Genomic DNA, 24893 nt, shown 5'->3' on the forward strand with positions numbered 1-24893 from the left:
TGCACACCAGATAGTACCTAATCTTTTCTTTAGAGTGCCCAGTTTCCTGCGGAGCCCGTCTATTCCCCATGGTCCTTACGGAGTTCCCAGCATCCACTAAGACGTCAGAGAAAAGCCCATTGTTGCCTGGCCGGTCAGAAGACTCTGAACGCTATCTGTATGACCAGCGGAGGACCGGCCGGGTTGCGCTTGCGAACATTCTCACGTATGTACATTCTCTGTAGCCATTATTCTGTTTAGATTTACTTGTTAGCCTTTAGTGTATGATTTGTACTGTTTTACCTTTTGGAATTAATCCACTGTGGCCTTAGAACCCTGTGGTTGCAACTACAAATCAGTGTTGTGTCTTCACTTTCCTGCAAGGGTTTTAGAGTGTATTTATCTGTATAAGGTGTATAAGTATTGATAAGGTGTACGCACTGCGGGTACTTTATACCGTCAGCGCTACTTAAGGTTTAAGGTAGAACATCGTTGCAGCACTTTGCTGTTAAGGGTTTAAAATGTAATCATATCATCACATTGTATCATTAACAAGGTTTAAAGGTTATCAATTGTGTGTGCGCACGCTGTGTGTACTCTGTACACTCAGCGCGGCGTGTGTACAACTAGTACGTACCACGTGCGGGACTCTGTACGCAAATAGCGTACAAAGTGCGTAGCACGTATATTCGGTCTAGCGGGCATAGCGGCTCCACGGTAATAGTGTATCTAGAGGTATAGCTTTTCGGTCTAAGATAATATCGACATTATCAATATTGAGTGGTATTATAAAGGGTACTGTGTATACTAAGGGGTGCTCAGGGACATTACTGTATAGTGTGGCCCAGGAGCTTCTGGACTTGCTACAGACCATTCCACTCGGTTGCTGGGTGCCTCCTTAGTGGCTGAGCGAGGTCTCTCTGCAGAACATCTCTGTCACACCTCTATGCGGTCTTTCATTTATTTCTTACTCCTTCTCAACTAATTGGACTAATTTGTCTCTAGCGACACTTGTTTCGGTGAGGGGTACTACGAGCGCACAGGATTAATTCCTTCCTTAAAGGGACAGCTTTGGGACATCCAACATGGTGTTGAGTGTCCCCCATGGAAAAAAAGAGAAAATGGTATTTTTGTCCATACCTGTAAAATCCTTTTCTCGGAGTCCATGGGGGACACTGGATGTCCTCTCTTATGCCCTGGCTGGCTAGGGGGTTATTCTATGGGACATATAGAAATTCAGGTCTGCCATCCACTGTTCGGTGGCTGGTTTCTTTGCATCTGGTCTTCTCCTCTTCTTCTTGGGCTTTGTTAGTATTAACAGGCAGTTCCAGAACCATTTTCCAGAAATACTGATCACTACAGATATACTTCTATAAACAGCATAGAGGGTTCCCGCTGGCACTGGGTCCTTATAGATAACCCTTTATTTAAGAGGTAATATTAACCTTGGAAATCCGTATACCAATGGGATAAATATCCACGATGAAATGGTAAATGGAGGTTAATAATTTATAAAGACATCACAATAAAAACACAACATACAAATTTACATCCAAAATGGTATCCAAAAGATCTGTACACAATACGATCTAAAGTGTCCCAGTAAAGTGACTGATACGTCAAAAGGAAAGGAGATCTCTCACCATATTCCAAAGGTGCGGTGGGCTAGCTTATTAGTTGGCAGATGCGGTCCAAGGCTGAATAACCTGGCACCACCGCAGTAGATTTTGTCAGCATACGGTCACCAGAGTCTTTCTATGTGCAACTCCTCCATCCAAACAACGCGTTTCGGTCCTTATGTCAACCTTTTTCAAGAGTGGATCCACTCTTTAATAAGGTTGACATAAGGACCGAATCGCGGTTGTGCCAGGCTATTCAGCCTTACCTTTGGAATATGGTGAGAGATATCCTTTCCTTTTGACGCACCAGTCACTTTACTGGGACACTTTAGATCGTATTGTGCACAGATCTTTTGGATACCATTTTGGATGTAAATTTGTATATTGTGTTTTTATTGTGATGTCATTATAAATTATTAGCCTCCATTTACCATATCATCGTGGCTATTTATCCCATTGGTATACGGGTTTCCAAGGTTAATTTTACCTCTTAAATAAGGGGTTATCTATAAGGACCCAGCGCCAGTGGTACCCTCTATGCTATTTATAGATCTATTGAAAGGAAATTGGTGTTTTTCACCCCCATTTAGAGGTGTACCAAGGCAGCTTCTTCCTTTTCACTGCGCAATTCTGAGATCCTATGACCATCTTTTTCACTACAGATATACTGGCATTGCACACAGCTCCTGTAAGGATTACGGGTCAGTGAAAGTAATGTTTTTGAAGGTTGTTGGGGAAAATTTTAAATTGTTAAAAACAAAATCAAAATTATATTAATTTTGATCAGATTCTTGTAGTGTTACCTAAAGTAGTTGTTAAAAAAGTTAGTCAGTTTTGAAATTTAAAAACAAATCTGTACTCAAAACAATATTTGTAATAAGATTAACATGTTAAGTTACAAAAATGCTGCACTGTGACCCCAGTGCAGTAAAGTGACGCTGCAAAGCAGCAGCACACTGTACAGCACTGGGGGTCACCGCAGAACCCGGGATCCAGCGCCTAGTAGCCCAGCAGGAGCAGCGTGGACCAGCTCCCTGGACTGGTAAGCATATTATACTGCTGGGAGGGGGTCCACAGCACGCGGGGATAGTCGCGACGGGGTGCACCAGGTGGTGGTGATGTCGGCGGGGGCGGCGTATGCACAGCAGGACATCGGGGTATTTTTTTTTTTACAAAAAATACCCTGATGATGCGGAGGAGGAGTGTCATCGCAGGGACAGAGCTTGAGAGACAGAGCTTGATCGTAAGCTCGGTCCCTGCATGCAACAATTGATAAATCCCTGTGATGTAATCAATTATCATCACAGTGCGAGTTTTATCACATGACATCCACATTCACGGATGCAGATGGTGATAAATAGGCCCCTATGTGAGAAGGTATGTCTACTTTCTTTCCCACCCGTGACACAAGTTTGAAAATCAATAATGCCATACCCAACAATGCAAATAGTAGAGTTACCTTACACATCAATACCATGCACACTGTATGTTATATGCTACCATAATAATGTAAATATATTTCAAAATATGAGACAGAGAACCTCTTTTGATAAGAAAACCATAGTGCAAATGTCTCACCTGTCCCGTGACAACGGAATGCCCCTGAAGCATAAAATGTTTTCATTGTATTGGCTAATAATTACTTCCCCATTTCCTGAGCAGCAGCAGGCACATGATGACATGGTCACAGATCACACAATATTGCCACAGCCAAGTAATGCTGAGGGGGTTTGGATAGTGGCCACCACCCTACTGTATACAGATCAGTCAGCACACAGTGATGACACGACAGTGATAATAGTCATGTATAACACCACTATGGAGGTGTTCCTAATATTACACACATACGCAGCCTCCACTGTGACCCCTTCTGCCAGGTAGACAATGCTCCCCAGACCTGTGCAGAGGCACCCCTCTCATCACATAATCAGGGCAACACAGGTGGCTGCAATCATAAAGAAGTGAGAGGGCAGGGTGCAGGGCACTGTGTACCCGGGGGAAGGGGCATGTTGGAAGTCTGCACATAATACCAGAAGAATGAATGAAGAGCACTGGGGTAATCACCGCATGACTGGCACACACCAATTGGTAATAGAGGTGCAGCAGCAGAGCACATAATCAGGTGGGTGTGTGGGGTCACCCAGCGTAGGCTCTGTGCACCACGAATAAGCATACCCCAGGCCGGGGGTGACCATGGAGAATGAGCACCGCTGCGGGAGCACTGTACCTGCACGTCACTGAGCTCCACCCGGAGATACAGCTCATGGTGCCTCTGCGCCCAGTACACCTGCGGGGTGAGACTCATTGCGGGACCGGCACCAGCTCACTCGCCGTCACTCTGCTACCTAACCACCAGGCAGAGAACAATCCAGATGGATACACCGTCGGCCTGTCATTGCGCCAGATGGGATGGGCGGAGGAGGCTTGGGCGACCATGTTGACTGCGGGCTTGCGCTGCGGTATCAACGAGAGAAGCCATGTTTAGTCATGGCACACGGCCGGCCATCTTGAGTAAGGGAGAGGTGCCACTACTTCATTTTGACAGAAAGGGATGTGCGAGGCCTGTGGTGTGAGGGAGCGCGCTGTCTGTGGTCGCCACATCATACGCCGCACTACTCTGTGCGTTATTTACACAACCGGGAGTGTCAACGTCCACTGCGGGGTACACCGCCGCCTCCAGCCAACAGGGGGCGACCGCGCCGACCTGATCTCAGGAAGCGGATGTGTGAGCGGCAGTTGGACCGGGGCTGGAGTGAGAGAACGAAGAGCAGCCAAGTCACAACCGGGAAGAGAGAGCAGCAAAAGCCGGGCCTGGCCGCCCACACCTGCCCGCTTCCCCCATGCTAGGTGAGGGCAGGCAGTGGAGGGCGCCGACCCCGTGTGGCGCAGGATAGGGTGGGGATGGCGCTGGAGGAGGTGCTGCCTGTAGGGACTGGGGGCAGGGCATTAGACCGAGCCCTAGGAGGGAGCAGTGAGGCGCTGCAGCCGGCTGGGGTACCCCGGGGGATCCTGATCAGGCACTGGTCCCTGGTAGCCTTTCAGCTCAGTAACCTCCCCATGCTATGTATCGTACTATAATGATAGCAGGGGCTGCTGCAGCTGTGCTACCTGCTGCCCATGGACCACCTCCTGTGTATATATTATGGGGTCTATTACTGATGCAGTGAAAAGAGTGGAGAAGTGTGCCAGTGGAGAACCAATGCATATCATTTTATAGAATGCTCTTTATAAATGTTACCTCAACTATGTTTGGTTGCCATGGGCAACTTCTCCACTGGCTCACTTCTCTGCTCTTATCACTGCTTAGTAAATGTTCTCCTTTATAATTTATATAAATGGGATTTATGTGTCCCCACAGGATGCAACATGGCAGCAGCTATGGAGACTGAACAGGTTGGTGTAGAAATATTTGAGTCCACACGCAGCCATGGAAGCCTGGAGGCAGTCGGAGGGGAGCCCAAGCCAGAACCTTTCTATGTGGAGCGCCATTCATGGAGCCAGATGCGGAAGCTGCTGGCGGACACCAGAAAGTACCATGGATACATGATGGCCAAGGCTCCGCACAGCTTCACCTTTGTTAAGAGAAATGACCCAGATAGCCCTCACTCTGATCGCATGTACTATCTGGGTATGTGTAAGTATTATCTTATTTATATTCCTAAAGATTCTTACTGTACTATCTACAGTATATACACATATGGGATTCTTTATCCAGTAACCCCCCCCCCCTTCAAAAAAAGAATATAAAATAAAAAATCTTTGTGGGAATGTATTACAGACAGACATGATCACACACAAAGTGCTTAGTTCTATAGTTGTGGATGAGCTCTGTCACACATCATTGTAGCACAATATCAGCATGTATATTTACATTAAAGGAATGCCCTAAGTTCTCTAGATAATTATTCTATATATATGTTGTATTAACATTCTGTGCTTGTCATACCTTTTGCCATTGAAAATATGATTGAGGACTGCCATTTCTCTTATATATTTGCTGCTAAATTAATAATGTCTTTATTATCATCATTCTGCATAAAGTACTAGAACATTCTGCTGTACTGTATGGTGGAATAATTGGATTAATATACATTGATAACAACGTAGCAACTTAATAGAGCATGTTCTAGAGCTTACATTCTAAAAGAATTATTAAAATGTGAAGCATTTCATGACTTAAGCCGGATACTTCCTGGAGCGATGTTGGCCAGTTTGACAGTTCGTTATGACAAATCGTCTACACTGCTCACCACAGCAGTGTGCGACAGATACTAGGTTTTATATGCTGCACATCAAACCTAGTTATATGATCGTTCCATCCTTCGTTAAAGTCGTTCCAGTGTGTACAAACAATCTGGGCTCAAGGACATTCGTACCGATTTCGGAACAAATACCCGTCTCTCCAGTGTGAACTCAGTGTCGATGTATACAGTGGAGCGATTATTTACCACTGCGAATGCTCCAAAGCCGCACTGTGCAGAATCACAGCGATTGATTTATTCACAAAATGATTGACTGAAGTAATCAGTATTTGGGGGTGGCAAGTGGGGGGTGGCTTCTAGAGAAGTGCATGTATTTTGTGACCATTTCCTGGTGTGCCAAAATCAGCCACTGTGATTTTGCTCGCCGCTGAAGAGCCCATAGCATCTTAAAGAGAGCTGTTCTGTCAGAGACAGCATGGACTTCCTGAGAAGTTTGATGGTCGTCCAGGGTTTCCGCTCTTGCACGCAAGCTGCGGAGGAGGGATGCTGGAAATGGATGTCTCTAAGCACAAGGTGGCGTCTGAGTCATTGGCTTATTTTCACAATTGCACAGCGAGCAAAATTGCATCTAACACTGCATTTACATACAACTTGGCCAGGCCCTAAATGCACAAACGTGAAGGCAAGTATTAGCTCCCATTGCTATCCTTTTCCCAGAATTCTTTCTTTTTTTTTTTTTTTACTTTTTTATTCCCAATACTGGTGCGGCATCCACTTTTGCATGAATTGAAAAATAAATTAAATGTTCATTACATTACTGCTAATTCTATGCTTGTATAGTGGGGAGGTGTCAGAACAGCAGGATATCTTGCACAATGCGAGAGTGATGCTTTTCAGGAAAAAAATAGATTATGTATGTATGTATATATGTGTATATATAAACAATTGCAGTATTTCTAAGGTATGCTGTCTCAATACCGATGCTGGGAACCTGATAGGTACTATACCGCTGCTGGGAGATTTCCCCTCTGTGGGTGTACACGACACCCATAGAGGGAGAATAGAACCTGTGGTGAGCGACACTCACCACCGAGCCCGCAAGGGGCTTCGTTGTGCTCGCCCACCTGCCGGCATTCTGGCCCACGGGATGCCAATGTCGGTAGACTGACATTCAGCATCCAATACTGATTCCATTTCTAGCTTATTAAATGTTTTGAAAATAATGAAATTGCCTAGCATGAATCTTCCTTCCAGCCTCAGAGTAGTCATGCAGTGCAGAGTAAAGGTGGGTACACACCTATTCGATCCCTTGCTGATTGGGTTATATGCTGACTGGTGCAAGCCATTGGCTAACGCTCCTGCATTGGCACTGCATACACACCATTCACCCGATAAATGTATAGTGTACCCAGCCTAACTCCTACTATAAATGTACTTTAAGTTCAGTAATACATTTTAGATTTTTTCCTTTTTTTTAATTTATTTTTTTATTTCGTGCATTTTTGGTGAGTGTATTTGCCCAGATGACTGCATGTGATTTAATTACATAAACCAAAGCTGAATGAACATGTTGTTTACCTCCTGTATGCTTCACAATGTACAATGTTTTCTGGTGAAATGTCTAAGTATTTACTCTTTTTTGCACATCTGATTTGAGATGGAATTTTAATCTCTTGCAAGTTCAAAGCTACGAAAATGTAACCGGCAGCATATGACCTACTTATTAAATCCTCTCTTATACAGTCTTCATAATATTCACTGCAGACTGGCTTCAGTCCCACAACTGTGTATTTGTGGCTGTTGTCTAATTACAGCTGAATTGCAAGACAACTGATGCACTTTCTCTTGGCTGACATATTTTTGATTTTCTATTTCTGATGCGAGTTTTTTATATTAATATATAGCGGTATATTCAATTGAAGTTGGATCTATTCCGACATGCATTTGTCGGAATGGACCCGACAAGGGCTGTTCAATGGCCATCTCAATTCGACTGTAAAAAAAGTCAGATTGAGATGAGGGAGCCGAGAGGAGGAGACTGGGAAAGCCGCGGGGAGACGGGGAAGAACAGCACTACAGCAACGTTGTAGGAGCATGTAGCACCACCGCCAGACCTCATGGCAGCGTCCACCCGGCTCCAGCAAGCGAGACCTCTCTTGCTGGAGCCAGACGGACACTGCCGTGAGCATCTGCAGTGGCACATCCTCCTGCATATGCTGTGCTGTAGCGCTGCTCCCCCCGTCTCCTCCTCCTCAGCTCCCACATCTCAATCTGACTTTTTTAAAGTCTGATTGCGATGGTCGGAAACAGGGCCAAAACCTGTCGGATTTGGCCCCGTTTCCGACAGAAGCACGCGGATCGGCAGCTATTCCGCTGATCCACATGCTTTCCGACAAGTCAAATTCCCTGATTTGTCGGATAAAAAAAAAAACAGGGATTGAATAGATCAGAACCCCTTCGACCTGAAAATGTAGGAAACTGCTGTCTTTCGGACAAGACGGCAGTTTCGACTTCAATGGAATATACCCCATTATCAATTCCGCAGTGTAAGAAAGTAAGCCTATACAGCATTGCACACAAGTCTGCCACAATTACACCTTCATTGTTTGCTCTGAACTAAAAGCAGGTATTTGCCCGTATGGCGAGTTGTTTATGCCGCTGCACCGCTCCTATCCATATGTTTTTTGAGTTGTCATGATCAGTGTGCACATGCACTATCCTTGGGGCAAGAGATATAGTGGATCCCTGCGCACGCACAGCTATGCAGGGCCTGCAATTCCGTGTACACGTCCTCGTAAACTCTGCTCTCTGGGGAGAATTGAATTGTTTTGCAGTGCTGTAGCCCCAATCTAAAGTGACCGGGTTATATTCAGTTGTATGTGCAGGTGGGTGCGAGTGCCTATTATAGGTGCTTGCACTCTCTTGAGGTGGCGAGCAGAAATCCACCCATAGTCAAGCATTTGGACTGCCAGTGCATCCGGTAGTTTGCATTGGAGTAGATGCTTTACGTAGCTAATCCCAGTGCGTTAGGCGTGACGTGTCCATCACCACCTTCCATTGAATATCGCCCGTCACTTTAGATGAAAAATTACTATAATCCCTCCAGGTATTACAATTTCTTGTGATTATCAACTCCCTTATTTATTACGAACCCCTGATCACTGTCATGTCCTGGGGAAAGGGGGGGGGGGGCGCTAGAGTTCAGATAAAAACGTGGCTGTTTTCTGGGATTTGGTTTTGCTTGTCTAAAGCAGGTGAAACAAAAGCCCAGATAAACTGGCACGAGCAGCGGCTTTATGGGGCTGGTTGGATAGCCTCCAGCGGGACAATTAGCTGCAGTAATCTGCGGCTATTTGAACCCCCCTAACTAGTGAGGACTACACAGATATGGGAAAAACATCATGGGAAATTCGGCTTACCCAGCCAGAGTGGGGAATTTCGTTGCTTTCTTGCACCTGCTCTTTTTCATCTAAAGTGACGGGTGATTGTGGTGATGGACACGTCACGACTAATGTACTGGGATTAGCCACGTAAAGCATCTACTCCAGTGCTTGACGATGATTATTGAAGGTTCATAATAATGACTAGATGAGTAAATTATGACAGAAGATTAACTGGGTGAGATTCAATTGTTTGCACTGCCAGGAGTCAGTAGATGGCACCCAGCGGAGCTATTCAATTGTTGCTCTGTTCGGGCACGATCAGCTGCCAGCACCTGCATTTCAGGTCGCACCTCCCATGGGTGGCAAGCTGAAATTGCGAAAAGTTTGAGCGCCCAAGTGGTACTTTTTATGTTGCGCCCATTACTTTGGTCGAGTTTAGCTGCTTTAGTCGGCTAAACCCAACCTCTCTGGGTGCGATAGCAAAAACAATTGAATATCGCCCCGTGATCTCCTGTCACTGTAGATTGAATCTCGCTCACTGTGTGGTAATCGGAATGTGCATAAACAAAAGGAACAGTGCACAGATAACTAGCATTCAAATGACAATTATTGACATTAACCTAGCAAAAATGAAAATACATTTTAATAAAAACATTTCTCTGACGTCCTAGTGGATGCTGGGAACTCCGTAAGGACCATGGGGAATAGCGGGCTCCGAAGGAGGCTGGGCACTCTAGAAAGATCTTAGACTACCTGGTGTGCACTGGCTCCTCCCACTATGACCCTCCTCCAAGCCCCAGTTAGATTTCGTGCCCGGCCGAGGTTGGATGCACACTAGGGGCTCTCCTGAGCTCTTAGAAAGTTATAGTCTTAGAATTTGTTATTTTCAGTGAGACCTGCTGGCAACAGGCTCACTGCAGCGAGGGACTAAGGGGAGAAGAAGCGAACTCGCCTGCTTGCAGCCGGATTGGGCTTCTTAGGCTACTGGACACCATTAGCTCCAGAGGGATCGACCGCAGGCCCAGCCTTGATGTTCGGTCCCGGAGCCGCGCCGCCGTCCCCCTTACAGAGCCAGAAGCAAGAAGATGGTCCGGAAAATCGGCGGCATGAAGACATCCTGTCTTCACCAAGGTAGCGCACAGCACTGCAGCTGTGCGCCATTGCTCCTCATACACACTTCACACTCCGGTCACTGAGGGTGCAGGGCGCTGGGGGGGGGCGCCCTGAGGCAGCAATAAAAACACCTTGGCTGGCTAAAATACCTCAATATATAGCCCCTGGGGCTATATATGAGGTAAATACCCCTGCCAGAATCCCATAAAAAGCGGGAGAATACGCCGCGAAAAAGGGGCAGAGCCTATCTCCTCAGCACACTGGCGCCATTTTTCCCTCACAGCTCGGCTGGAAGGAAGCTCCCTGGCTCTTCCCTGCAATTCTACAGTACAGTAAGAGGGAAAAGAGAGGGGGGGCATTAAAATTGGCACTGTATACAGTATATTATATTGAAAAGCAGCTATAGGGGACATAACTCAGTTAGTCCCTGCATTATATAGCGCTCTGGTGTGTGCTGGCATACTCTCACTCTGTCCCCCCAAAGGGCTTTTGTGGGTCCTGTCCTCGTTTAGAGCATTCCCTGTGTGTCTGCGGTGTGTCGGTACGGCTGTGTCGACATGTTGAATGAGGAGGCTTATATGGTGACGGAACAGAGGCCGATATATGTGATGTCGCCCCCTGTGGGGCCGACACCAGAGTGGATGGATAGGTGAAAGGTATTAACCGACAGTGTCAACTCCTTACATAAAAGGGTGGATAACGTAACAGCTGTGGGACAGCCGGCTTCTCAGCCCGCGCCTGCCCAGGCGTCTCAAAGACCATCAGGGGCTCAAAAACGTCCGCTCTCTCAGATGGCAGACACAGATGTCGACACAGAGTCTGACTCCAGTGTCGACAAGGTTGAGACATATACACAATCCACTAGGAACATCCGTGACTTGATCCCGGCAATAAAAAATGTGTTATACATTTCTGACATTAACCCAAGCACCTCTAAAAATGGGTTTTAGGTTTGGGGAGAAAAAACAGGCAGTGTTTTGTTCCCCCATCAGATGAATAAATGAAGTGTGTGAAAAGCGTGGGTTCCCCCGTTAAGAAACTGGTAATTTATAAAAAGTTACTGATGGCGTACCCTTTCCCGCCAGGAGGATAAGTTACGCTGGGAGATATCCCCTAGGGTGGATAAGGCGCTCACACGGTTGTCAAAAAAGGTGGCACTGCCGTTTTAGGAACGGCCACTTTGAAGGTACCTGTTGATAAAAAGCAGGAGGCTATCCTGAAGTCTGTATTTACACACTCAGGTACTAGACTGAGACCTGCAGAGCGTGCTGCTGCAGCGTGGTCGGTGACCCTGTCAAGCATACTAGTTTGCTAATATGAGAACATATTAAAGACGTCGTCTTATATATGAGGGATGCACAGAGGGATATTTTGCCGGCTGGCATCCAAAATGAATGTAATGTCCATTCTGTCAGGAGGGTATTAGAGACCTGTCACTGGACAGGTGATGCTGACTTAAAAAGCGCATAGAGATTCTGCCTTATAAGGGTGAGGAATTATTTGGGGATGGTCTCTGGGACCTCGTATCCACAGCAACTGCTGGGAAGAAATATTTTTACCTCAGGTTTCCTCACAGACAAAGGTACAGTCCTTTCGGCTTCAGAAAAGCAAGCGGGTCAAATGGCGCTTCCTTTCTGTACAGAGACAAGACAAGGGAAGAGGGAAAAAGCTGCACCAGTCAGCCTGTTCCCAGAATCAAAATTCTTCCCCCGCTTCCTGTGAGTCCACAGCATGACGCGGGTGCTCCACAGGTGTAGCCAGGTACGGTGGGGGGCCGTCTCAAAAATTTCAGCAATTAGTGGGCTCGCTCACAGGTGGATCCCTGTTTCTTTCAAGTAGTATTTCAGGGGTACAAGCTGGAATTAGAGATGTCTCCCCCCAGCCGTTTCCTAAAATATGCCTTGCTGACGACTCCCTCAGGCAGGGAGGCTGTGCTAGAGGCAATTAATAAGCGGTATTCGCAGCAGGTAATACTCAAGGTGCCCCTACTTCAACAAGGACGGGGTTACTATTCCACACGGTTTGGGGTACCGAAACCGCGTGGTTCGGTGTGACCCATTTTATATTTAAAATCCTTGAACACATACATAAAAAAATTCAAGTTCAAGATGGAATCGCTCAGGGCGGTTATTGCAAGCCTGGACGAGGGGGATTACATGGTATCCCGGGACATCAAGGATGCTTACCTGCATGTCCCCATTTACCATCCTCGCCAGGAGTACCTCAGATTTGTGGTACAGGATTACCATTACCAAGTCCAGACACTGCCGTTTGGACTGTACATGGCACCGAGGGTGTTTTATCAAGGTAATGGCCGAAATGATGTTACTCCTTCGAAAAAAGGGAGTTTTAATTATCCTGTAATTGGACAATCTCTTTATAAGGGCGAGGTCCAAGGAGCAGTTGGTAGTCGGGGTAGCACTATTTTGGAAAGTGCTACAACAGCACGGTTGGATTCTAAACAGTCCAAAGTCACAGCTGGTTCCTATGACACGTCTACTGTTCCTGGGGATGGTTCTGGAAATAAACCAGAAATAGTGTTTCTCCCGGAGGAGAAAGCCAAGGAGTTGTCATCTCTAGTCAGAGACCTCCTGAAGCCAAAACAGGTAGCGGTACATCGTTGCACGCGAGTCCTGGGAAAAATGGTAGCTTCCTACGAAGCAATCCCATTAGGCAGGTTCCATACAAGAACTTCTCAGAGGGACCTGTTGGACAAGTGGTCCGGATCGCATCTTCCGATGCATAGGCTGATAACCCTGTCTCCAAGGACCAGGGTATCTCTACTGTGGTGGCTGCAGAGTGCCCATCTTCAAGAGGGCCGCAGGTTCGGCATACAGGACTAGGTCCTAGTGACCATGGTTGCCAGCCTTTGAGGCTGGGGGGCAGTCACACAGGGAAGAAACTTCCAGGGACTTTGGTCAAGTCAGGTGATTTCCCTACACATAAATATTCTGGACCTGAGGGCCATTTACAATGCCCTGAGGGGCAAGGCCTCTGCTTCAAAACCAGCCGGTACTGATCCAATCAGACAACATCACGGCAGTCGCCCATGTAAACCAACAGGGCGGCACAAGAAGCAGAATGGCGATGGCAGAAGCCACAAGGATTCTCCGATAGGCGGAAAATCATGTGTTAGCACTGTCAGCAGTGTTCATTCCCGGAGTGGACAACTGGGAAGCAGATCTTCTCAACAGACACGACCTCCACCCGGGAAAGTGGGGACTTCCTCCAGAAGTCTTCCAAAGGATTGTACACCATTGGGAAAGGCCACAGGTGGACATGACGTCCCGCCTCAACAAAAAGCTATAAAAGATATTGCGCCAGGTCAAGGGACCCTCAGGCGATAGCTGTGGACGCTCTGGTAACACCGTGGGTGTACCAGTCGGTTTATGTGTTCTCCCCTCTGCCTCTCATACCAAAGGTACTGAGAATAATAGGAAGGCGAGGAGTAAGAACGATACTCGTGGTTCCGGACTGGCCAAGAAGAGCTTGGTACCCAGAACTTCAAGAATTTATATCAGAGGACCCATGGCCTCTGCCACTCAGACAGGACCTGCGGCTGCAGGGGCCCTGTCTGTTCCAAGACTTACCGCGACTGCATTTGACGGCATGGCGGTTGAACGCCGGATCCTGAAGGAAAAGGGCATTCCGGAGGAAGTCATTCCTACGCTTACTAAAGCCAGGAAAGAGGTTACAGCAAATCATTATCACCGCATATGGCGGAAATATGTTGCATGGTGTGAGGCCGAAAGGGCCCCAACAGAGGAATTTCAACTAGGTCGATTTCTGCATTTCCTGCAAGCAGGAGTGACTATGGGCCTTAAATTAGGTTCCATTAAGGTACAGATCTCGGCTCTGTCGATTTTCTTTCAAAAAGAACTAGCTTCAGTACCTGAAGTTCAGACATTTATAAAAGGAGTGCTGCATATTCAGCCCCCGTTTGTGCCTCCTGTGGCACCTTGGGACCACTAAAGACCGTGGATCTGTAATATCTCACTTGGAAAGTGGTCATGTTATTGGCCTTGGCTTCGGCCAGGCGAGTATCAGAATTGGCGGCTTTATCATGTAAAGGCCCTTATCTGATTTTCCATATGGATAGGGCAGAATTGAGGACTCGTCCCCAGTTTCTCCCTAAGGTGGTGTCAGCGTTTCACCTGAACCAGCCTATTGTGGTGCCTGCGGCTACTAGGGACTTGGAGGACTCCAAGTTGTTAGACGTGGTCAGGGCCCTGAAAATATATGTTTCCAGAACGGCTGGAGTCAGAAAATCTGACTCGCTGTTTATCCTGTATGCACCCAACAAGCTGGGTGCTCGTGCTTCTACGCAGACTATTGCTCGTTGGATTTGTAGTACAATTCAGCTTGCACATTCTGTGGCAGGCCTGCCACAGCCAAAATCTGTCAATGCCCATTCCACAAGGAAGGTGGGCTCATCTTGGGCGGCTGCCCGAGGGGTCTCGGCTTTACAACTTTGCCGAGCTGCTACTTGGTCAGGGGCAAACAATTTAGCAAAATTCTATAAATTTGATACCCTGGCTGAGGAGGACCTGGAGTTCTCTCATTCGGTGTTGCAGAGTCATCCGCACTCTCCCGCCCGTTTGGGAGCTTTGGTATAATCCCCATGGTCCTTACGGAGTTCCCAGCATCCACTAGGACGTCAGAGAAAATAAGAATTTACTCACCGGTAATTCTATTTCTCGTAGTCCGTAGTGGATGCTAAGCGCCCATCCCAAGTGCGGTTTATCTGCAATACTTGTACATAGTTACTGTTAACTAAATCGGGTTATTGTTGAGCCATCTGTTGAGAGGCTCAGTTGTTTCATACTGTTAACTGGGTTTCATATCACGAGTTATACGGTGTGATTGGTGTGGCTGGTATGAGTCTTACCCGGGATTCAAAATCCTTCCTTATTGTGTACGCTCGTCCGGGCACGGTGTCCTAACTGAGGCTTGGAGGAGGGTCATAGTGGGAGGAGCCAGTGCACACCAGGTAGTCTAAGATCTTTCTAGAGTGCCCAGCCTCCTTCGGAGCCCGCTATTCCCCATGGTCCTTACGGAGTTCCCAGCATCCACTACGGACTACGAGAAATAGAATTACCGGTGAGTAAATTCTTATTTTTTTGTAAAATCACTAAATATAAAAGTCTTATTAAAACCTGTAGTGGTCAGCACATGGATATTGTGAATCTCAGGGCATAATCCCATTGGCAGCAATAGACGGTTCAGATTAAGGGCACACTGCCCTGAGGGGGCAAACATTTGGGCTACCTCTTTGAGCTAAGCTATGGTTACATGGTGTGAATGGAGGAGAGCTACAGTATACTGCCCCACTAATGGGTAACCTTATAAATAGTAACATACTAAACATAGTGACACATGTAAAGTCCTTCCTCAGTGCAAGGTAGAAATAGAGACACTGTAGGGTGTGATAGAAGCTATTCAGAAAATATTGTGGGGAGAATCCTATAAGTGAAGAGTAACATATAAAGGGTTAAAAGTGTATAATGAGCTCAAAGTACTGCATTGAGTTCCATGGACTCATTTAGATCATAAGGGTGGAGTGAATTCATGTGGAAGAGCCAATAGATATCTTGTCTGCGTAATCTTCCAAATCTGTCACCATCTCGTTTGGTAATGGGGATCTGTTCTAGTCCTTTAAATTTCAAAGAGCTTAGGTTTCCCTTGTGATGGTCACAAAAATGTTTGAGTTTTTGGATGCTAATATATATAGATCTGTGATGTCCCATAAACCTAAGCTTTAAAGATTTAGTGGTTCTCCCAATATAGTGGAGATCACATCCACACCGCAACAAGTATATGACCCAGCTCATGTTGCAATTGGTAAAAAGAGGATTTTGGTACTTACCGATAAATCCATTTCTCTGACGTCCTAGTGGATGCTGGGAACTCCGTAAGGACCATGGGGAATAGCGGGCTCCGAAGGAGGCTGGGCACTCTAGAAAGATCTTAGACTACCTGGTGTGCACTGGCTCCTCCCACTATGACCCTCCTCCAAGCCTCAGTTAGATTTCGTGCCCGGCCGAGGTTGGATGCACACTAGGGGCTCTCCTGAGCTCTTAGAAAGTAATAGTCTTAGATTTTTTTATTTTCAGTGAGACCTGCTGGCAACAGGCTCACTGCAGCGAGGGACTAAGGGGAGAAGAAGCGAACTCGCCTGCTTGCAGCCGGATTGGGCTTCTTAGGCTACTGGACACCATTAGCTCCAGAGGGATCGACCGCAGGCCCAGCCTTGATGTTCGGTCCCGGAGCCGCGCCGCCGTCCCCCTTACAGAGCCAGAAGCAAGAAGATGGTCCGGAAAATCGGCGGCATGAAGACTCAGTCTTCACCAAGGTAGCGCACAGCACTGCAGCTGTGCGCCATTGCTCCTCTCACACACTTCACACTCCGGTCACTGAGGGTGCAGGGCGCTGGGGGGGGGCGCCCTGAGGCAGCAATAAAAACACCTTGGCTGGCTAAAATACCTCAATATATAGCCCCAGGGGCTATATATGAGGTAAATACCCCTGCCAGAAGTCCATAAAAAGCGGGAGAATAGGCCGCGAAAAAGGGGCGGAGCCTATCTCCTCAGCACACTGGCGCCATTTTTTCCCTCACAGCTCCGCTGGAGGGAAGCTCCCTGGCTCTTCCCTGCAATCTACAGTACCAGTAAGAGGGAAAAGAGAGGGGGGGCATTAAATTTGGCAGTATATATATTGAAAAGCAGCTATTTGGGACATAACTCAGTTAGTCCCTGTATATATATAGCGCTCTGGTGTGTGCTGGCATACTCTTACTCTGTCCCCCCAAAGGGCTTTTTGTGGGTCCTGTCCTCTGTTTGAGCATTCCCTGTGTGTGTGGGGTGTGTCGGTACGGCTGTGTCGACATGTTTGATGAGGATAATGATGTGGAGGCGGAGCAGATGCCTTTAGCGGGGATGTCACCCCCTGGGGGGCAGACACCTGAGTGGATGAGCTTATGGAAAGAAATGAGTGCACGTATAGACTCTTTACATAAGAAATTTGACGACATGCCAACTGTGGGACAGCCGAGTCTTCAGCTCGTGCCTGTCCAGGTGTCTCAAGGGGCATCAGGGGCTCTAAAACGCCCGCTATCTCAGGTGGCAAACGTAGATGTCGACACTGATACTGACACCAGTGTCGACGAGGATGAGTCGAATCTAATGCCCGTCAGGGCCATTCACTGCATGATTGAAGCAATGAAAGAGGTGCTAAACATTTCTGATTTACATCCAGGTACCACAAAAAAGGGTATTATGTTTGGGGAGAAAAAACTACCCGTAGTTTTTCCCCCTTCAGATGAATTAAATAAAGTGTGTGAAGAAGCGTGGCTTTCCCCTGATAAAAAATTAGTAATTCCTAAGAAGCTACTAATGGCATTCCCTTTCCCGCCAGAGGATAGGTTACGCTGGGAAACACCCCCTAGGGTGGATAAAGCGCTCACACGTTTGTCTAAAAAGGTGGCACTACCGTCACAGGATACGGCCGCCCTTAAGGAGCCTGCTGATAGAAAGCAGGAGGCGATCCTGAAGTCTGTTTACACACACTCGGGCATTATACTTAGACCAGCTATTGCGTCAGCATGGATGTGCAGTGCTGCCGCTGCGTGGTCAGATAAACTGTCAGAAAATATTGACACACTAGACAGAGACACGATTCTGCTAACAATTGACCATATCAAAGATTCAGTCTTGTATATGAGAGATGCACAGAGGGAAATCTGCCGGCTGGCATCTAAAGTAAGTGCATTGTCCATTTCTGCTAGGAGATGCTTATGGACTCGCCAGTGGACAGGAGATGCAGATTCCAAAAGGCACATGGAAGTTTTGCCTTATAAGGGGGAGGAATTATTTGGGGATGGTCTCTCCGACCTAGTTTCCACAGCAGCGTCTGGGAAGTCAGCATTTCTACCCCATGTCCCCTCACAGCCTAAGAAGGCGCCATTTTATCAGGTTCAGTCCTTTCGGACACAGAAAAGCAAGCCTGGAAAAGGAGGTTCTTTTCTGTCTAGGGGCAGAGGTAGGGGAAAAAGGCTGCAACAAACAGCAGGTTCCCAGGAGCAAAAGTCCTCCCCCGCTTCTTCTTCTAAGTCCGCCGCATGACGGTGGGGCTCCACAGGCGGAGCCAGGTACGGTGGAGGCCCGCCTTAAAAATTTCAGCGATCAGTGGGCTCGCTCACAAGTGGATCCCTGGATCCTTCAAGTAGTATCTCAGGGGTACAAGCTGGAATTCGAGGCGGCTCCACCCCACCGGTTCCTAAAATCTGCCTTGCCGATTGCTCCCTCAGACAGGGAGGCGGTGCTAGTGGCAATTCACAAGCTGTATTCCCAGCAGGTGATAATCAAGGTACCCCTACTTCAACGAGGTCGGGGTTACTATTCCACACTATTTGTGGTACCGAAACCAGACGGTTCGGTGAGACCCATTTTAAATTTGAAATCCTTGAACAAGTACATAAAAAAATTCAAGTTCAAGATGGAATCGCTCAGGGCGGTTATTGCAAGCCTGGACGAGGGGGATTACATGGTTTCCCTGGACATCAAGGATGCTTACCTGCATGTCCCCATTTACCATCCTCACCAGGAGTACCTCAGATTTGTGGTACAGGACTGCCATTACCAATTCCAGACGCTGCCGTTTGGACTCTCCACGGCACCAAGGGTATTTACCAAGGTTATGGCGGAAATGATGATACTCCTTCGAAGAAAGGGAGTTTTAATTATCCCGTACTTGGACGATCTCCTAATAAAGGCACGGTCCAAGGAACAGTTGTTGGTGGGAGTAGCACTATCTCAGGATGTGCTGCGCCAGCACGGCTGGATTCTGAATATTCCAAAGTCACAGCTGGTACCGACGACACGTCTAATGTTCCTGGGGATGATTCTGGACACAGCCCAGAAAAAAGTGTTTCTCCCGGAGGAGAAAGCCAGGGAGTTGTCTTCTCTAGTCAGAGACCTCCTGAAACCAAAACAGGTATCGGTGCATCACTGCACGCGGGTCCTGGGAAAGATGGTAGCTTCTTACGAAGCAATTCCATTCGGCAGGTTCCATGCCAGAATTTTTCAGTGGGATCTGTTGGACAAGTGGTCCGGATCGCATCTTCAGATGCATCGCTTGATAACCCTGTCTCCAAGAACCAGGGTGTCTCTTCTATGGTGACTGCAGAGTGCTCATCTTCTGGAGGGCCGCAGATTCGGCATACAGGACTGGGTCCTGGTGACCACGGATGCCAGCCTGCGAGGCTGGGGGGCAGTCACAAAGGGAAGAAACTTCCAAGGACTATGGTCAAGTCAGGAGACTTCTCTTCACATAAATATTCTGGAGCTAAGGGCCATCTACAATGCCCTAAGTCAAGCAAAATCCCTGCTCCTACACCAGCCGGTGCTGATCCAGTCAGACAACATCACGGCAGTCGCCCATGTGAATCGACAGGGCGGCACAAGAAGCAGGATGGCAATGGCAGAAGCCACAAGAATTCTCCCGATGGGCGGAAAATCATGTACTAGCACTGTCAGCAGTGTTCATTCCGGGTGTAGACAACTGGGAAGCAGACTTTCTCAGCAGGCACGACCTCCACCCGGGAGAGTGGGGACTTCATCCAGAAGTCTTCCAAATGATTGCAAATCAGTGGGGTCGTCCACAGGTGGACATGATGGCGTCCCGTCTAAACAAAAAACTAGAGAGGTATTGCGCCAGGTCAAGAGACCCTCAGGCGATAGCGGTGGACGCTCTGGTAACACCGTGGGTGTACCAGTCAGTTTGTGTTCCCTCCTCTGCCGCTCATACCAAAGGTATTGAGAATAATAAGAAAGCGAGGAGTAAACACAATTCTCGTGGTTCCGGATTGGCCAAGAAGAGCGTGGTACCCAGAACTTCAAGAGATGATCTCAGAGGACCCGTGGCCTCTGCCACTCAGACAAGACCTGCTACAGCAGGGGCCCTGTCTGTTCCAAGACTTACCGCGGCTGCGTTTAACGGCATGGCGGTTGAACACCGGATCCTGAAGGAAAAGGGCATTCCGGAGGAAGTCATTCCTACGCTTATTAAACCCAGGAAAGAAGTTACAGCAACTCATTATCACCGCATATGGCGGAAATATGTTGCTTGGTGTGAGGCCGAAAAGGCCCCAACAGAGGAATTTCAACTAGGTCGATTTCTGCATTTCCTGCAAGCAGGAGTGAATATGGGCCTAAAACTGGGCTCCATTAAGGTACAGATCTCGGCTCTGTCGATTTTCTTTCAGAAAGAACTAGCTTCAGTACCTGAAGTTCAGACATTTGTAAAGGGAGTGCTGCATATTCAGCCCCCGTTTGTGCCTCCTGTGGCACCTTGGGATCTCAACGTGGTGTTGAGTTTCTTAAAATCACATTGGTTTGAACCACGAAAAACCGTGGATCTGAAATATCTCACGTGGAAGGTGGTTATGTTATTGGCCTTGGCTTCTGCCAGGCGAGTATCAGAATTGGCGGCTTTGTCTTGTAAAAGCCCTTATCTGATTTTCCATATGGATAGGGCAGAATTGAGGACTCGTCCCCAGTTTCTACCTAAGGTGGTGTCAGCGTTTCACCTGAATCAGCCTATTGTGGTGCCTGCGGCTACTAGGGACTTGGAGGACTCCAAGTTGTTAGACGTGGTCAGGGCCCTGAAAATTTATGTTTCCAGAACGGCTGGAGTCAGAAAATCTGACTCGTTGTTTATCCTATATGCGCCCAACAAGCTGGGTGCTCCTGCTTCTAAGCAGACTATTGCTCGTTGGATTTGTAGTACAATTCAGCTTGCGCATTCTGTGGCAGGCCTGCCACAGCCAAAATCTGTCAATGCCCATTCCACAAGGAAGGTGGGCTCATCTTGGGCGGCTGCCCGAGGGGTCTCGGCTTACAACTTTGCCGAGCTGCTACTTGGTCAGGGGCAAACACATTTGCAAAATTCTATAAATTTGATACCCTGGCTGAGGAGGACCTGGAGTTCTCTCATTCGGTGTTGCAGAGTCATCCGCACTCTCCCGCCCGTTTGGGAGCTTTGGTATAATCCTCATGGTCCTTACGGAGTTCCCAGCATCCACTAGGACGTCAGAGAAAATAAGAATTTACTCACCGGTAATTCTATTTCTCGTAGTCCGTAGTGGATGCTGGGCGCCCATCCCAAGTGCGGTTTATCTGCAATACTTGTACATAGTTACTGTTAACTAAATCGGGTTATTGTTGAGCCATCTGTTGAGAGGCTCTGTTGTTTCATACTGTTAACTGGGTTTCATATCACAAGTTGTACGGTGTGATTGGTGTGGCTGGTATGAGTCTTACCCGGGATTCAAAATCCTTCCTTATTGTGTACGCTCGTCCGGGCACAGTATCCTAACTGAGGCTTGGAGGAGGGTCATAGTGGGAGGAGCCAGTGCACACCAGGTAGTCTAAGATCTTTCTAGAGTGCCCAGCCTCCTTCGGAGCCCGCTATTCCCCATGGTCCTTACGGAGTTCCCAGCATCCACTACGGACTACGAGAAATAGAATTACCGGTGAGTAAATTCTTATTTTCTCTGAATCCCCTAGGGGGGACACTGGAGCGTTCCTTAGACATTAGGGGTGTGAAGCTTGCAACCGGAGGTGTGGCACAATCTAAAATTAGCATTGTCTGCACAGCCGGCTCCTCCCCCTTCACATCCCTCCTCCCTCAGTTTGGAAAATTTGACTGAGAGAATAGGACATGATACTAGAGCACCTGGCGAGGAACCGAACCGTACAACATAGCAAACAGCATCTAAGAAACTCTTAACCGAAAAACCAACGCTGTTTGTACGAACTGTTTAAACAAGAACTTTTAACACAGCAGGCCGACGGCACCGAGGTGGGCGTCCAGTGTCCCCTAGAGAATTCAGAGAAATGGATTTATCGGTAAGTACCAAAATCCTCTTTTCTCTTTCATCCACTAGGGGACACTGGAGCGTTCCTTAGACATTAGGGGACGTCCCAAAGTTATCACCCAGGGAGGGAGTGCTGTCGGTGGTCTGCAAAACTAAACGTCCGAACTTAGAGTCACCGGACGCAAAGGTATCAAACTTGTAAAATTTTGCGAACGTGTGGGCTGAAGACCACGTCGCCGCCCTGCAAAGTTGAGCAGTGGAAGCACCTCTGGCCGCCGCCCATGATGCACCCATTGTTCGGGTGGTATGAGCACCCGTCTGAACCGAAACCTGTTTGCCACAGGAAATATAAGCTTGCCGAATGGCAAGTCGTATCCATCTGGACAAAGACTGCTTAGATTCTGGCCAACCCTTCTTAGGCCCATCATAAAGAAAAAACAAATGGTCCGACTTTCTGAAGGACGACGTAACTTGTACGTATACCCATAAAGCTCGGACAACATCCAAGGACACGTCCCCATCTGCAAGACCCTGGAAAGATGGGACCACAAATGGCTGGTTTACGTGAAACCCCGAAACAACTCTAGGCAGGAAATCCGCTCTTGTACGGAGTTCAGCCCTATCCTCATGAAAAGTTAAAAAGGGATCATACACGATAAGGCTCCCAACTCAGAAACCCGCCTGGCCGAAGCCAAGGCAAGCAATAACGTGACCTTCCAAGAGAGATATCACAGGTCTGTTCTTGCTAACGGCCCAAAAGTAGGTGATTTCAAAAATTCCATCACCAAATTTAAGTCCCATGGTGTAATAGGACGACGAAAAGGGGGCTGCATTCTCATAACCCCCTGTAAAAAGGTTTGAACCTCTGGCAAGGACGCTTACCGCTGTTGAAATAGGATAGAGAGAGACAAAATTTGAACCTTCAGAGAGCCCAGCCTCAGTTCTAAAACTAGACCGGCCTGAAGGAAAAGTAGAAGTCTAGATAAATGGAAGTTTGCCAAATTCCACCCACGTTCTTGACACCAGTCCATGTACCGCTTCCAAATCCTGTAGTAGTGCATGGCTGTGACCGGCTTCCTAGTGGCAATCATCGTAGGAATGGCCATTCGTGATATTCATCTGTTCCTTAAGATCCGGGTTTCAATAGCCACGCCGTTAAACACAGACTGTTCAGGTCTGGGTGGTGGAACGGTCCCTGAGACAGCAGGTCCTCTCTCTGAGATAACCGCCAAGGATCTTCCGCGAGTAACCTTCGCAGGTCTGAATACTATCTCCTGCGGGGCCAATCTGGTGCAATTAGAATCGCCCACACTCGCTCTTGTTTCAACCTTATATTCAACCTGGGTATGAGGGGGAAGGGTGGAAAAACGTAAACCCTCCGGTAACACCAAGTAAGTGTTAATGCGTCCACTCCTTCTGCAGCTGGATCTCTTGTCCTGGACACATATCTGGGCAGCTGATGGTTTTGCCGAGACGCCATGAGGTCCACTTGAGGTAGGCCCCATCTCCTCACCACCATGTCGAAAATCTGTGGATGTAGGCACCACTCTCCCAGATGCATGTCCTGGCGACTGAGATAATCCGCTTCCCAGTTCTCCACACCTGGAATGAACACAGCCGAGAGGATGACGTTTCACCTTTCTGCCCACAACAAGATCTTTGTGGCTTCCTTTAACGCCATCCTGCTCTTTGGTCCTCCCTGATGGTTTATGTAAGCCGCCGTCGTGGCATTGTCCATCTGTATCTCTAAGTGTTGACCCATGACTAGGTCGTCGGCTAAGAGAAGCGCATTGTAAACAGCTCTCAGTTCTAGAATGTTTATGGGTAGTCTGCTCTCCTGTAACGTCCATCTGCCCTGAAACTGATGTTCCTCTAAGACGGCACCCCAACCTCTGAGACTGGCGTCCGTTGTCAGGATCCTCCAATCCCAAATGGTGAATCTCTTGCCTGCTGCGAGATTCTTGTGCAATGACCACCAAATCAAGGAGGTTCGTATGCGCGTTAGAAGTGGGATTCCTCGATGTAGAAGCCAGTGTGAACCTGCTCCCTGACCAATGAGGGTCATCTGGAATGGTCGGGAATGAAGTCTGCCGTACTGGAGAGCTTCGAATGACGCCACCATCTTCCTGAGAAGTTGCCCACAGAGGTATAGAGAAACCGCCTGTGTCCGTAGTACCTGAGCCACTAACCTCTGTAGGTCCTGGTTCTTGTGCTCTGGTAGGAAGACTCTCAATTTTACTGTGTCCAAGATGAGACAGAGGAACTGAATCCGTTGAGTCTGGATGAGATTGGATTTCTGAAAGTTCACAATCCACCCATGTCGAATGAGAAATTGGCGAGATGTCCGAGCATCCTTTATCAGCTGTTCCTGAGAGGAGGCCTTGATCAATAGATCGTCTAGATAAGGTATTATCGTGACCCCCAACAGTCTCAATCCTGCAACCATTATTGCCATGATCTTCGTAAAGATCCTCGGGGCTGACGATAGACCGAATGGTAGGGCTCTGAACTGGTAGTGATCCTTCACCAGTGCAAACCTTAAGTAAGCTTGGTGAGGAGACCAAATCGTGACATGGAGGTATGCATCCTTTATGTCCATGGATACCATGAACTCGTCTCGTTCCAAACCTGCAATGACCGACTGAATTGATTCCATCTTGAATTTGTAGACCCATAGAAATTGGTTTAAAGCTGTTAAATTGAGTATCGGTCTGACCGTCCC

The 24893-nt window shown here is 47.8% G+C and overlaps 2 protein-coding genes across 3 annotated transcripts in view; one reads left to right on the forward strand and one right to left on the reverse strand.

Moving 5' to 3' along the window:
- HACD3 (3-hydroxyacyl-CoA dehydratase 3) overlaps nucleotides 1-4144 on the reverse strand; it is a 36560-nt gene extending 32416 nt beyond the window's left edge. Inside the window, exon 1 of the mRNA XM_063925599.1 lies at nucleotides 3826-4144. Coding sequence (XP_063781669.1) covers nucleotides 3826-3903 — 78 coding nt within the window. The 5' untranslated portion in view covers nucleotides 3904-4144. The remainder of the gene's footprint in view (nucleotides 1-3825) is intronic.
- Nucleotides 4145-4162: 18 nt separating this feature from the next.
- DPP8 (dipeptidyl peptidase 8) overlaps nucleotides 4163-24893 on the forward strand; it is a 136564-nt gene continuing 115833 nt past the window's right edge. The window contains exons 1-2 of one of the 2 annotated variants that reach the window (XM_063925597.1): nucleotides 4163-4445; nucleotides 4957-5226. In XM_063925597.1, the coding sequence (XP_063781667.1) occupies nucleotides 4439-4445; nucleotides 4957-5226 (277 nt within the window). In that variant the 5' untranslated portion in view covers nucleotides 4163-4438. Of the gene's footprint in view, nucleotides 4446-4956; nucleotides 5233-24893 lie in introns of both variants that reach the window. The other variant, XM_063925596.1, reaches the window with a different exon arrangement.

This window comes from Pseudophryne corroboree, chromosome 6 (assembly GCF_028390025.1).
Source record: "Pseudophryne corroboree isolate aPseCor3 chromosome 6, aPseCor3.hap2, whole genome shotgun sequence".
NCBI lineage: Eukaryota > Metazoa > Chordata > Amphibia > Anura > Myobatrachidae > Pseudophryne > Pseudophryne corroboree.